General features: G+C 39.4%; 1 protein-coding gene across 4 annotated transcripts; it reads left to right on the top strand.

Annotated features, from left to right (window-relative positions):
• The first annotated feature begins 1088 nt into the window (after positions 1–1088).
• On the top strand, positions 1089–15296 carry LOC143880051 (splicing factor PWI domain-containing protein). Of its 4 annotated transcripts, none has more exons than XM_077382824.1 (16): positions 1089–1276; positions 1392–1481; positions 1795–1917; positions 2033–2200; positions 2635–2721; positions 2864–3003; positions 8906–8953; positions 9103–9162; positions 9414–10112; positions 10208–10333; positions 10438–10674; positions 10791–10886; positions 10998–11192; positions 13454–14514; positions 14856–14928; positions 15060–15296. In XM_077382824.1, exons 1-14 carry the CDS (start codon positions 1256–1258, stop codon positions 14247–14249), a joined length of 2886 nt encoding a protein of 961 aa, XP_077238939.1. In that variant the 5' UTR covers positions 1089–1255; the 3' UTR covers positions 14250–14514; positions 14856–14928; positions 15060–15296. The 4 variants fall into 4 exon arrangements, with proteins under 4 accessions (XP_077238939.1, XP_077238938.1, XP_077238937.1 ...); XM_077382823.1 differs by having other exon boundaries at positions 9100–9162; positions 15102–15296; XM_077382822.1 differs by having other exon boundaries at positions 9100–9162.
• The last annotated feature ends 6 nt before the right edge of the window (positions 15297–15302 follow it).

The raw sequence follows: 15302 nt of genomic DNA, 5'->3' as shown, positions 1-15302 counted from the left end.
TGGTACACACCCCATCCATGATGGAGCCTTCCAAATAAAGGTTTAGGATCACCCTAACAATGTGGCCCCACCCTTGTTTCCTGTACTTGAGTGCAAATAAGCTATCTGTGCTTGAGCGCAGGAACCCTTTTCTCTATTTTTTTATGGAAATGAGTTTACTGAATGCTGGAAAACTTTTTTTGATGGAAAAAAATTCAAATAAATTTTAAGGTGATGATAAATTCGCACCCAGTGAGAAAAGACTTGATAGTTAGGAACATAACAGAGAACATGACCTTGGATAGGATAGAATGGAAGAAAATGATCGATGTAGAAGAATCCAACTAGAACTAGGATTAGAGCCGGGTAGATTCCTTTTACCTTCTTCATGAATTTGGATTCATTTAGCCGACCCCAACTAGTTTGGGACAAAGGCTTTGTTGAGTTGAGTTGATAAATTCGCACCCACTGTGAGATGATTCGCATCACTATTGACATGAATTGTGGCAGCCTTTAACATGTCTTGACGTGTACAAGTGGTGCGAATCATCCTGGGGGCGGGGGTACGAACCCTAAATTTTATCCATACATACCCTGATGCTCCAACCTTTATTCCAACCGTAGCGCTTAGGTTTCACCGTCGAGAAGACAAAAATACCCTCTGTTATCTTCCATATCATTACAGCAGGATCTGCTAGGGACAATCGTAGAAGCCATTTCGCGTTGGCTGTTTCATGAGAGAGCAGCCAGATAGGATGAATAAACGAATAAGACAAAATCTGAGCCTATGTGGCTCTTCTCTCTGCAACAGCCTCCCGTGTAATGCCTACTGCGATGGTCCCTAGCAAAAATCTCAATCACAGCATATTAATAGAGGAGCTTTTTTTTTTGATGAGTAAGCAGGGGTTAGGCAAGACCCCAACCCGCAAATATAGAGGAGCTTTGGTAAACCTTCGTTGCGACTAACTACGTGGCCTACAAATCGGCCTTTCACTTTTATGCGAAGGGTTCAGATAAAAAGACATAGTTTTAAGTGGAGAATGATTTTTTCGCCCCACTGTAGGATAGTACGCCCCCCCTCTTAACATGAATTGGGGGCAGACTTGAACGCTTTTCATTGGATAACCCCACACACACCTCTACCTCTTCATTCCCAAGCCCTCAATCAGAAGAAAAATTCCGTATTCTCGAGAGCTCTCCCTACTCTCTAAACCCTAACAGTTCGCAGAAAAGGAGAAAAAAAAGGAGTTACAGGTCTCGATCAGAACCCTAGAAGATGTCGGGCGGTTTCTTCCGGGTCCGGATTTTTCAGATCTCTATTTATGAATTCGAAACCCTACCAATATCCATTTTCCTGCAAAATTTTTGTTCTTTAAACGGTAATAGTTTCTCCTTTTTTTTTGGATATCTAGGGCACATCTGCCGATCAAGACACTCGATTCTCGAATAAACAGGCAAAGCTGCTGAAATCTCAGAAATTCCCTCCCGAGCTCGAACAATTGGTTAGGGTTTGCTTTAACTGTTTGGTTTTGTAATTAATCGTGGTTTTGTGATCTGATTGTTGCGCTTGATGATTAGGGTTTGGTCATATTGCTCGAACAATTGGTTAGGGTTTCTTTAACTGTTTGGTTTTGTAATTAATCGTGCTTTCGTGATTTGATTCTTGCGCTTTATGCCTAGGGTTTGGTCATATTGCTCGAACAATTTGTTAGGGTTTCTTTAACTGTTTGGGGGTTTGGTCATATTTTAGAGAAATTTCCACTAACAAAAATGTTTTTTTCTCTGATTATAGATTTTTTGGGTACTATATATTAGGTGGATATGAGGAAGGTGAAGATGGACGTAATCAGACCCTGGATCGCGAATAGGGTTACAGAGCTTCTAGGGTTCGAAGACGAAGTGCTTATCAATTTCATATATGGTCTTCTTGATGGAAAGGCATGCTTTTTATCGTTTCCTTTTTCTTACACTTATAGATCAGTGCATATTTTTTGTTTTTTCTGATTTTTATTTGTTTTGTATATTGGATTTTTTAATTTTTCGCTAATAGCAGGAGGTGGACGGGAAACAAATTCAGATCCAGCTGACTGGATTCATGGAAAAGAATACTGGGAGGTTTATGAAAGAGCTTTGGGTTCTTTTGCTTAGTGCGCAGAAAAATGTCAGTGGAGTCCCTCAGCAATTCTTAGACGCCAAAGAAGAGGAAACTAGGAAGAAGAAGGTTTACTTTTACTTAACTACTCGCAATAATTGATATCATTAGTTTCTATTGTGGCTGTTGTTATTGTCAAAGTTTCAAAATGCCCCCGAGTCATAGTCGGGTAGCCCGAGTTGACTCCCTTTTACCTTGGCCGCATTCTGGTTCGAGTCCGCGTTTTGCCCTACAAATAAATCAAAATTCCTCTGACCCTACCTAGTTATGGCCGCATCAGCTGAGTACTCATCCGTGCCAACTGAGTACTCATCCGTGCCAACTGAGTACTAGGCCGTGCCACGCTGAGTCGATTAGGGTTTACTTTGGCCATGTTTTGGCCCGCATCCGCATTTTAAAACACTGGTTATCACTACTGATATTATTAATCATTTATTATTGTAGATGTTGTCGTTTTCTGTGAACTTTCTTTCTAAATATGTTTTGTATTATCATCATTGTAGGAGGAGGCTGATCGAATTACTCATGAAATTCAGAAGAAGAAAGAGAAAGAGAGAAGAGAATTCGAACTAGAAAAGCAGAAAAAGATGGTAACTGATTCATTTATGCCAGAGTTACCTTTTTTAGGTTGCTGTTCTTTTGGTTTTGACTTTTGTTTGTCTTTGTTCTGGTATTCAGCTTGCTTCTGCAATTATTTGGGTTCATGTCCTTCTTTACCTCAAACTACTGTAGGACGACGAGGCAGATATGTTGAGAGCCAAGAATGCTGTTTCTGACGCAAACTCGAAGCATCCGCTGCCGAGGGCTTCTAGTGTCCACCCTGATGAAGAGGAGGAAGCTGACAAGAGGCATGTTTCGCGAGGAAAGACTGGGTTAGCATTCAGAACCATTTTTTTTTTTTAGCATGATACCCTTTTACGTTTATCTGTTTTTATATATTTCGGCTGTATGTTATGTTTGGTAGGTTATATCCATGTTTTTTCTTTTCACTTGAGAAATATTTCTAAGCTTGTTAATATGTCTCTAAACAAGTTTGATCCCAGCTTACTAATAAAATATAAAATGTCTTTAAACAGTGGAGTTGGGTTTGTTAGTGAGCTTTTGGAAGTGCGGAAAATGTGAAATGGTTAAAGTTTAGTGTTTCGACCTTGATGCTTATCCCACAGTTTTGCTTTCTGATTTTGCAAACAGTTGGCGACTTGGTGTCATGATTGTTATCGTTAATTTTCTTGGCCACAAACTTTCCACTGTAGGCCATTGTATTGGGGAACAAAAGACTACTGTAACATGTTACCTTGTTGTCACCAAATGGCAAATGTGGACTTGAATCAGCGGTACCAAAGTTTTTCTATATAAGCTCCCCGGCCAATTTTCAATTCTCGTTGTTGCATCTTACCCACTTGCATTTTTGTGCAAGTCTGTGATGCTCATCCCCTAACGTTGAAACCCTAATCCTTTGCTTTTTTGGTTGGTCTTAACAATATAGTCATAGAGCTCCAATGGTGACTTGGTAGAAAAGGCCAAAAGAAGTCCATACACTGTGATGTGGTTTGAGGGGACCTCATGTGTGTTTTCATTTGCTAGGATTGCGTGTTTTCAATTGCTAGGATTTTTAATGCATTTTAATGATAAGGCACTGAGTGCTAACCACTTTATGTTGAACTTTGAGATCTGTCGTCTTAACGAAAGCTGCACTTGAAGGATATATGTAACCTGGTTACATAAGTATCTCTTCTCACTGTGATTCTCTTTATCTCTAATCCTTTATATTGAGGTCATTGACTTTGATGCATCCATAATTACCAATTTAACCCCAATCACCATGAACTACTCGATTGTGTGAACGAATTGGCAATGGTGCTACTCTTAATTTTACTGAGCGGGCAAAGAACCTGCATGCTACGAAGCACACGCTATGTCACAAGTGTCGTTCTCGGGAATTTCTTGGCAAGGGAAAATCTCGGGATATATTAACTTTTATTAATTTTTTCAGGTTTATATCGGGAAATAAACGGTAAAATTAAAATTATTTTAAAAATATATAAAAATATTAAATTTAAGAAAATAAAATAAAATAAAAATATCATAAAAATATTGGGATAATACCATTAAAAAAAAAATAATATTGGGATAATATCCCAATATTATCGGGATATTTTATGATAGAAATGAAAATATCGCTATATTTTTAAAATCTCAGGATTAAGTCGGGATTTTGTCGTTTTATCAAAATCTCGCAATAAAAATGCTATATTTTGAAAATATCGGAGATATTTGTGCACACGGACCTAACATCGATGAGGGGACCTGTTTGTTGCGCGGGGATAAATTTAATGAAGTTGTGAATAATAACTAACAATTCAAGAAAGTCATGTTCATTTAATCCAGATAAAATTCCAACACATACACAAGTTAGCTTTGTGTTTAACTCTTTCCCATGCGAAAGCAAAGTTGAGAATTAGAAGATTGGTTTCATATGTCGTCTAATTTGATGTAGCTTGTTGTTCATGCTGAGTCATGTCATCTTGGGCCGGACCCTGGTGACAACAAGTCGAAAAGAGGAAACTGAATTACTTGGTGAGATGCCAACATCAATTTGTGTTGTCAGCCAGGTAACATTTAGCTTGTTTGAATCTGATTGTTAAAATGTGTTTTGAAAGAGTGCTTTACATCCAGTGATGACTCTTGATAACATGCCATGGATTTTTCAAAGTTGCAACTTATATCAACAAGCATAATTAGAAGATAGGTTCTTATATTGGATTCCCAAGCTCTTTGATGCAGCCCGAAAACAGTCCATACCAGGGTCCATGGATGGTCCCACATCAGCTCCTAAACATAATAGGAAGCAGGGGCTAGCGTAGCAACTTTTACTCTCCTGTCTAGATGATGTCAGCATATGAAAATTCGAAAGTTTGGCACATTTTCCTTAAAGCATATCTTGCAGATTTTGTATAATATTTGTTGAAATGGAAATCCTAGCATGTAAATTTGCACGAGTTGGCAGATTTGTTACAGATGATGATCGACTTATTGTCTTTGGTAAAATTATGATTTACTTACTAAGAAAGGAGGTATAGGTAAAGCATATCATAGTTTGCGAGCTCTTTCAACAGCTCACAGATTGCTGAGAGGAGATATATGTTGCATCGAGTCGAGGTACGGTAAGTCTGTTTTGGCATCAATCTCTAAACAACTTGCCCATAATTGTAACAGTGTTCGTTTTTCAACTAGTTTAAGAGTTGTGAATTCGTGAGATTGAAACTAAGAAGAGAGGGTGAGTGGGTGTGATAATCTTAATCTTGTAGGATGTATAAAAAAAATCATAGTCTTGTAGATCAGGCTGAGGAAAAGCCTTTGTGAAATTAGTCTTGGTTCCATTGTTCTCTTTATTTTGGCATTCAATAAAGGTATGTATTTTGGTTCATTGCATTAAGTTTGATTTGGTTTTCTTTCGGTTGGAGTCTATCATATTTGGTATGAGGGGTAAGTTCCTTCCTATGTCTTGTTTTGATAACCACAATGACGAAGAAACATGCTTGTAGTGGGTACTACGGTACCAAAATGGTATGTGTAGGAACAGCCCTACATACATTACATATGTTGATTATCAAGCTATGATGAGGCAACTAGAAAGCATGGATTGTTTTATAGATGGGATGGCTCTAAGACATACAAGTCTTGGTGCAAGAATGAACTGGAGTTCTTCCGGTAGAAGCTAATAATCCTCTGAATGGGTTTATCAATCAATCCGAAGCTTGCTTGGTAAAAATCCACCTCCTACTCAATCGAAAGGTGGTATTGGAGGTTGAGGTGTGATAGTCGCCAAGTCCTCATGTTTATGATATGGGGAACTTAGTTGAACATATTTAAGTGGAAGTTGAGGCCCTCAATAAAGGAGAAAAGTTTCCATTAAACCGACATGCTTCTAGAGATGATGAAAAGTTTGAAGACTTGTTGGAAGGCATTGATAGTCCTAACCACGATGAGTATCCAAAAGGAGTGGATGGTGATCATTCAAAGTCTTTTTTCCTTCAATAAAGGTGAAAAGTTTCCATTAAACCAACATGCTTCTAGAGACGATGAAAAGTATGAAGAATTTTTGGAAGGCATTGATAATCCTAAGTCTTCAATGAGTATCCAAAAGGAGTGGATGGTGATCATTCAAAGTCTTTTCTCCTTTAATAAAGGAGAAAACTTTCCATTAAACCAACATGCTTCTAGAGTCGGTGAAAAGTTTGAAGAATTTTTGGAAGGCATTGATAATCCGAAGTCTAAGATGAGTATCCAAAAGGAGTGGATGGTGATTAATCAAAATTTTATGAAGAGCTTGTCTTTATGAAATTAGTTACAATGAGTGGAGGGTCTACAGGGAAGCCTTGATGAGCCAATTTATGATGAAAACATCAAAGAAAGTATTGAGGAGGAAGTCTACATTGATGATGGAGAAGTTTATTACTAAATTTTCATGGAACATCCAATATCAAGTATTAGGGCTGCACAAATCAGAATTTTTGAATGGTTTTTTCAAAGAACATTGGGGATTTTCTCATGTTCATGGAAATCCTACAAACTTCCGTCGAGAAGTTGATATGCCCATCTAGAGAATATGTTATAAGAATTTCATAAGTACCCACATGAAATGTATCAAACTCTTTTGCAAATATCTCATTTGGATGGATGGGTTTCCACAATATCTTTGTCTAAAACTTGAAGATGATCTCATGGAGTTATCAATTTGTCAAAGTTGATTCGTCTCTACCTGGGAGGGAGGTGTTGCAGCTCCAAAATTGCTCCAAAAAAGAACCCATAGATTGTCCCACATCAACTCCTGAATATAATAAGAAAAAAGGGGTGACAATGGCAAATTTAACTGTTTTGCCTTCAACATATTAAAATTTGTACGGGTTGGCACATTTTACACATTTTACTGATCTGGAAATCTTTTTGCATGAGTTGGCACATTTGCTTTGATTTTGATACATTTGTTGAAATGGGTAGTCTAAATTGCAGATTCGCATGTCTTGGTAGATTTGTTGCTATTGACTCATCTAATTAGATAAAACGAAGCTATGGTTACTGGGAAGGGGGGTATTAGTCATTCATAAATAGTCATAAGGGGGATCTGACAAAAATTTACGAATTGTAAAGTTGTGACCATGAATCCTAGAAGTGAGGGTGAGCGGGTGTAGTAAGCTTGTAATCAAGTTGGTTGTGGCTATTTTCTTTTGTGAATCAGTGATGGGAGCCATTATTTATGAAAGCCAAGAATGGGAGGCGTGTTGAAGTATGGCCCACAAGTCCAAGAAAGGGGGCCACAAGCAAGGTGGACCCACTCATGACATTTACGAGTGTATCCTGCTCTCCTTTGGTCTCTGCACTCCATATGTTTTGTTCTGATTTCATAGTTAATGAATCTCATCACTTGTCAAAAGAAAATACTGCATGTTAAGCCTGACAATTCATTTCCGGAACTTATGTATAATTGGATACAGAGATTTTCTCTGTCATTTCAAATCATGTTATTTCTATTCTTCTGCATCATCTCTCTCAAGGTAGTCTGCTTCATGGTTTTAAATTTTGACCGAATTCCGAAATTTCGGGTTTTGGTCGAGACCGAAACCGAAATCAAACATACCCGAAATGGTACTCCTTTTCTGACGAAATTTCATGTTTTTCCTAAACTTTGTCCGAAAATTTAGGAAATTCGACCAAAAATATCGTTTTTTAATTTTTTATTATTTTCCTGAAATTTCGGTTTCGGTGAGGTCTGAAACCAGTACGGAAACCGAAATTTAAAACCATGGTCTGCTTGGCCTGTACTTTGTTAAGTAGAAACATGATGTAATTGTTTAGGACCTATTACATGCATATAGATGTATACATTTGCATGTATTTAACTTATATTGTAATGTGCTGATGTCAATTAGATGTTACCTTATATTCTTCATATTATTGCTTACTAAAGGCTGTAAATTGAGAAACTTAGTTGGAACTAAAAAGGAATTTTTTCCAATTGTAGACGAGTTCACATAGATGTTCTCTCTTGTCCTATTCTTTTCCTTCTTTTTTGTGTGATCATCTCAATCATCTTCTGATTGGTCTTTTCAATATCAACAAAAGTATTACTGGTAACAACAAAGAAAAAGTAAATTGATTGAGGTATTTGCTCGAGCATTTTCATATCATATTATTTCAACATGGCGTGGATATATCCTTAGTTATGTTCATCTTTACCGGCATTGTGTTGTGCACTACAATAATGAGCTTCTTTACATATTTTGACTCTGGATTCTGGTTTTGATCCCGCCCCCCCCCCCCCCCCCCCCCCCCCCCCCGTTGTTGCCTTGTTTCTTTGCCACTTCTATTATATGCTTTATCGTTTAAATCTGTGCTGTTTTAATGTTTAGCTGTCGATTAATATTTTCAAGCACCACATTTACTTTTGCATGCCTTTATCAACTACCATAAATTTGAAGTTGTTACCTGAGTTTTTTTTGTCCATTCTATAGCTTATCTCTTTGTATGTGTCATGATTTACCGAAAGTAGTCCTAATAGTGTTTCTTTCAGCATGTAGGGTTTTCAATCATTGATAATTTAAGCTTTTGCTTTTTGCCCCTGGTGTTGTAAGGTAAAGGTTGTGTTGGTAGTTGGTATTGGTTTGTTCAAGTGAGAGGCGATCAAATGATGTGTAGTAAAATTTCTGAGTGGAATCCATCTTCAGATTGCCTATTAAGCTTCAAAGCACTAAGTGGCTTTTGTCTCTTTTACAGGATTTCTAAATCTCCACATTCTCCCAATCATTCACCTACCAATCGCCGGTATGTGTTGTCCTTGCCTTAATTCCTAATGTTCTTTATCATGTCACTTGGCTAACAAACTTCTAACACTGGTAACTTTGTTGCATATTGGGTTCTCCTGTTAGCATTTTAGCCACTAAGCTTTTTTTTTTGGTTTTCTTCCAAAGAAGCACACCTTCGGCAACTAGATCGAGCAGCAAGTCATTTTCCAATTCCAGGAGCTACTCTGAGTATGTTTCTTTTTAGGGGTTGTAACTTGTATTAGTGAGTTTACCTGTTGAGTGATAATCATTATTCCTTATCCTATGATGTGAAGCTTTCCATTATATGAGAGAATTTATATGTTGGATTTAATATTGGACATTATCTCTTAGGTTTTCCGTTGCCAGTATGGATGCATTAACGTTTTTCTTCACATATTCATTCTGATGGATATTGACTTGTTCTTATTATCTTAATTGGCACTGTCTCTCTTTTTTAGTGACAGACACAAGTCAAGGAGCATATCTGGATCACCTCAGCCACGGAGACGTTCTCTTTCTATTGAGCGGAGGTTCCGTTCCCCACGCAAGCGCTCTGTTTCTCCTCCTCGGAAGTATTCACCTCGGAACCCTCGATCTCCCTTAAGAAGGAGATCACCGCATTCAAGGCGAAGTTCAATATCACGCTCACGTCGTAGATCTCCCTCTCCTATCCGTCACAGGTCTCCCTCGCCTATGCGTCGTAGATCCCCCCCTCCCATGCGACGAAGGTCTCCATCACCTATGCGGCGTAGATCGCCTGCCCCTATTCGACGGAGGTCCCCTATTCCTGTTCGTAGGAGATCACCATCTCCTCCATCACCTCCGCGACGTACATCTCCTATTCCTGTTCGACGGAGGTCCCCTAATCCTGTTCGTAGGAGATCGCCATCTCCCCCATCACCTTCGCGACGTAGATCTCCTACCCCTGTTCGACGGAGGTCCCCTATTCCTGTTCGTCGGAGGTCGCCATCTCCTTCTAGACGTAGGTCTCCTTCTCCCCGGTGGAGGTCTCCATCTCTACTGCGCCGTCGGTCGCCATCTCCTTTGAGGAGAAGATCACCTCTGCCTACATCGCCAAGACATCATAGGAGATCACCAGTGCGGTCGGCTAGAAGGCGTGTTGTGGATTCTCAAATTTCTCCTCGACAAAGAAATAGGTATCTGAATGCCATTTGTTTTTTCTCCCTCAGGGTTGTGTGGGCTATTTTTCATTTTGGCCATAATGCATATATGGCAAAGTAATTTTGTGCAGGAGTCGTAGTCCATATAGAGGTCGCAGCCCTCCATATCGGAGTCGTAGGAGCTCAAGTAGGGAGCATAATAGCCATGCTAATGGTGTGGAATCCAGAAGAAATCATGATGATCTTGCCTCTCAAAGGTAACCCTAGTTTGCATTTTTTTTTTTTTGAAGTCAATAATCCCTGTTTGCACTACTCCCAACTTACTAAATGCATCTTTTATCTTCTTTCGATAACTTTTCAGGACACGTGGGAAGAGGTCTCCTCTTCACCATTCTCTTGAGAAAGAGGAGGTTGCACGAAAGAGGCCAGATTCTGTGCCGCTCCAACCACCAATTACATTAAGGTCTCCACAGCGTGTTCCAAGGGATCGTGGTGATGGGCGCCATAAAGTGCCACTTTTGTCACCTCCAGGAAAATATCCAAGCGCATCAGAATCTCCACCCCTCATGCAGAAAATGAATCCAATTGAAGATAGCATGTCTGTATCTTTAGTAATGTTTAATGTTCATTGTGTTAATACTGATTTATCTTAATTAGTTTTGGTCACTGTCAGGTTTACATATTTATTTTCACTTATTTATGATGGATGGTCAGCCACTCTGAGAGTCCTGCAAGGCAAACTAGACAACGGTCAATTCGTCATGACACTCCAGAAAGAAGTAGAGTGGAACGAGAAATTACTCATGCAAGGTTGGAGTTTTTCTCTCTCTTCTTGATCTTTTAAGCCTTTTCCTGTCTATTGTCCTGTACAATATCACTGTTTTTTTAATATTTATTGCCCCCTGTAATTTTAAAATCCAGGGATGATGTGGATCGTAGAGCTGATTCTTCACGAAAGAGAAATAGACATTCACCCATACTTGAGAGTAGGAATAAACCAACCTCCAAAGGTTCAGATCATGAAGAGGGTCAGAGACCTGCAGCCGATTGGTCTAGTGAAGGCCCAGTCAATCCAAATTATGTAGAGTTAAGAAAGAAAGACCGTGCCCAGAAAAGGTGCTCAGTAATCTTTGATAATTGGCTGTGTTTGAGAGAGAGAGAGAGAGAGAGAGAGAGAGAGAGAGAGAGAGAGAGAGAGAGAGAGAGATAGTACATATTTATATTCATGTGTGTGCGCACGTGTCAGAAAAGTGTTTCTATTCGACCAATCAGATATCTTATCTGGTCCATCAACCAGAAATAGAGTGGGTTAGGATGATCCTATGGAGATGATTTTTTGGGCACATCCTATCTATGTCAGGCCCATCAAATGAATGGTTTGGATCACCCAAACAATGCGGGCCCCACTCTATTTCTGGTCGACGGACCAGATAACTTATCTCGTCGTTCGACTAGCTAATGTGAACCCATATATTATATGTGTGTGTATATATACATGTGTGTGTGTGTGTGTGTGTGTGTGTGTGTGTGTGTGTGTGTGTGAAAAGAGTTCCTACTCCATTGAGTAGATAACTTATCTACTCCGTTTGCTTAAAATAGAGTGGGGGCCCACATTGTTTGGGTGATGCAAACCATTCATTTGATGGGCCCTCACATAGATAGGGTGTGCCCAAAAAATCAGCTCCATAGGATCATCCCAACCCTTCGAACCTTTCACTATTTCTTGAAGCTCAATTTCTCCCCCGGATGAACCATATAGCCAAGAGAAACCATGAACCAGAATAGAAGAGCTTGCCCCACCCTCACAAATCTGTCCATTTTTACCTCCTCAATTCGAAGGGTTGGGATGATCCCCCTTATCTATGTGAGGGCCTACCAAATTAATGCTTTGGATCATCCAAACAATGTGGGCTCACTATGTTTTTGGTCGACAAAGTAGATAAGTTATCTACTCTATGGAGTAGGAACTCCTCTCTCTCTCTCTCTATATATATATATATATATATATATATAGAGAGAGAGAGAGAGAGAGAGAGAGAGAGAGAGAGAGAGAGAGAGAGAGAGAGAGAGAGAGAGAGAGAACTGTTCCTGCACAAGTGTGCAGGTAAGTTACTTGCACACGAGTGCAGAAACAGGGTGGGGGCCCACATTTTTGGGGGGATCAAAACCATTCATTTCGAAGGCCCTTTAGGGTGTGGCCCAAAAATCAGCCCCGTTGGATCGTCCTAACCCTGCCATTTGTGGAGGGGAAAAATGGGCAGAAACATGGACACACACCTATCCATGGAAGGGACTTCCAAGTGAATGCTTTGGACCCCCAAAAATGTGGGGCCCCACGATGTTTCTCCACCTCGTGTGCAGGTAAGCCTACCTGCACCTTGTGCAGGAACAACTATATCTATATACTATATAGGAGAAGAGAAAAGAAGAGAATTTTTTGATTTTTTTGAAAATTCTATGAGAATTACACATCATTTTTTTGACTTTTTTTAACAAATGCACCCATTCTACCCACATATTTTCAATCCTACCCCCTCCTTTATGCTTTTTAACAGAGGCACCCATTAAAGCCACATAATTTCAATCTTACCCCCCTCCTTTATGCTTTTTAAATAAAAAATCTATAGGGTGATCTTAACCATCCGATTGAAGAGGAATTATGGAAACCTCTATAGATTGGAGGGCTAGGATCAGCCTATGGAAATGATTTTTCAGGCACAACCTATTTATGTTGTGTTCCATCACATGGACGGTTTAGATCAACCTATGATGTGGTTTATACAATTCTTTGTCGGCCCGTGCATCGCACGGGGTTTTTTGCTAGTATATATATATATATATATATATATATATATAGAGAGAGAGAGAGAGAGAGAGAGAGAGAGAGAGAGAGAGAGAGAGAGAGAGAGAGAGAGAGAGAGAGAGAGAGAGTAAAGTGTTTCTGAGCTCGAGTGTCAAAAACTCATGTGGGCCCACATTTTTTGGGTGATCCAAAGCATTCATTTGAATGGCCCTTACATGGATTTGGTTTGTATAAAAAATCAGGTCTATTGGATCATCGTAACCCATCCAAAAGTGGAGAGAAAAATGGACAGATACTGTTTCTCCACAGATCTGCCCATTTTTTCCCTCCACAAATGGAAGGGTTAGGATGATCATATGGACCTGATTTTTTGTAGGCACCCTGTCCATGTAAGGGCGTTTCAAATGAACGCTTTGAATCACCCGAAAAATGTGGGCCAGCATGAGTTTTTGAGCTCGAGCTCAGATAAGCTTATCTGAGCTCGAGCTCAGGAACGCTTTCCTCACACACGTGTGCGCGCACACACACATTATAGTTTTTGAAAGGCATAATGATATGGATTCTTTTCTTCCAGTGACAATGCTTCTCCAAGAACTGATTATACTGAAAGGCGTACTCAACAATCATCAAGAATATTGGAAGAAATAGAGTACGGGCCTGGTAGGCTGGAAGGGGAAAGCTTTTCACGAGATCGTGTCCATGTTGAAAAACTCTCTGCTAGACGACGTGCTAGAGATTCTTTTTCTCCAGATGAAAGGTTAAGTAATGAGCAGACTGTCCCGAAGAGAGATCCCTCAAGCGAATACTGCAGAGTTGATGAGAAGCAACACTCACTTTCGAGAAATGACTACAGTGACCCTGATCCCAAAACCGAAGCTGTGCGAAAATCCATTAAAAAGGTAGATCGGAATAATCACGTGGGTACCGATGATTCAGATTCTGACAAAAATGGGTCGTTAAAGGTTCAGCACATGGAAAAGAGAAAGTATAAGCGGCCAGAGATCCATTTAGATGATGATGCCGAGTATGATTCACAAAGAGATGAGAGGAAGGAAGCGAAGAGAAGAAGGAAAGAGGAGAAGAAATTGCGGAAGGAGGAGAGACGTCGAAGGCGTGAAGAAAGGCACCATAAAAAGGAAGAGCGGCGTGCAGGCAAGCTAAAGAACAAATGTGTGGATACGGTGACCCCACCTTCAGATTTTGAAAAAAATCAGAATGATGGTGTTGATTCTGATGGTGATGTTGATGTAAAGAGGGGCTCACATCCAAGTGATTCAGATGATCCAGAGTCAGAGCAGAAAAAACTTGAAATCGAGCTGCGAAAGAAGGCTCTTGAATCTCTCCGAGCAAAGAAGGCCATCAGTCATTGAATTTGTTATCTTGTCCTTGAAAAATTTTAGCTGATTTCCCTCTTTTTTCTGTAAAACAATCTCTGTTTGCAACTTTCATGTTACAAAGTAGTTTTATGTTTGGAAGAATGAGACAGTCACCATAAAGCGTGATTGTCTCCACTTTTATATCATAGCTGTTTGATGTAGTTTGTGTTTACTGCTGGCAGCTGAAGTGGATAACTGAGGATTTCCTGTGCTATTTGCTTGATACAACTTTGTTCAGACCTTGCTGCTAGATTTTCTGGTAATGTTTGCCTTTGTCAGGGATTGATTTTATTGTTTGTAGTAAATTTAACTTCTTTTAGAAATGTTTTTTTTTTTGAATGGCTACATCTTTTAGAAATGTTCTCTCTGATTTTGTTTACCTGGTCCAAAACTGATGCTTAGTTATTAATGATGGACTCTGGACATGCTTTAGCATTGAATTATGCAGTGTGATGCGAATAAAGTTATGTAGCTGGTAGAAACCGTAACCAGGTTTATGGGAACAAACAAATCAAATGCTGTTGCTTTAAAGCCTAAAGGTCTAGGCACTTTTGTCTAATCTGAGGTTGTTACTAAATCAGCTTTGTGGTTGATTGATAGATGAGAATACTCTCAAGTAGGTGACTTGGTTGATCAGGCCTTTTGCAGAACCACTTTTTGAACATCAAATCAGGTGAAATGTTACACATACTTTACGGGTTTTTTAAAGGAAGCTTCGAGTGTCTATTGGCTAAAGATTTTCTGAATCTAAGTAGTTGTTTCCGGCTATATTGTACTTTGGTTTAACCTCTGGTTGGTTGGCAGCTTGACAGTTTTTCCGGCGACTTTATTTTTTATGTACTTCAGGGTGACATAAGCTTCCTCCTCAATCCTGTGTTCATGTTGATCATCTGAAAATTCTGTGTAAGTCGCCTGCATGTATGTATGTAGGTGTTGGATTCTTTATAAGAGAACAGCATTTTGTATTCCTCCTAGCTATTTGAATAGATCATATTCAGTGGTATTAATAGTGAATTGCTAATGGTTATGTGATTTCCTGTACCTTGT

The sequence above is a fragment of the Tasmannia lanceolata genome, unplaced genomic scaffold (genome assembly GCF_043159265.1).
Source record: "Tasmannia lanceolata isolate RefF3 unplaced genomic scaffold, GAP_Taslan_0.1 ptg000006l, whole genome shotgun sequence".
NCBI lineage: Eukaryota > Viridiplantae > Streptophyta > Magnoliopsida > Canellales > Winteraceae > Tasmannia > Tasmannia lanceolata.
The sequence above is the reverse complement of the archived record's forward strand: the minus strand, read 5'-3'. Positions and strand labels throughout refer to the sequence as shown.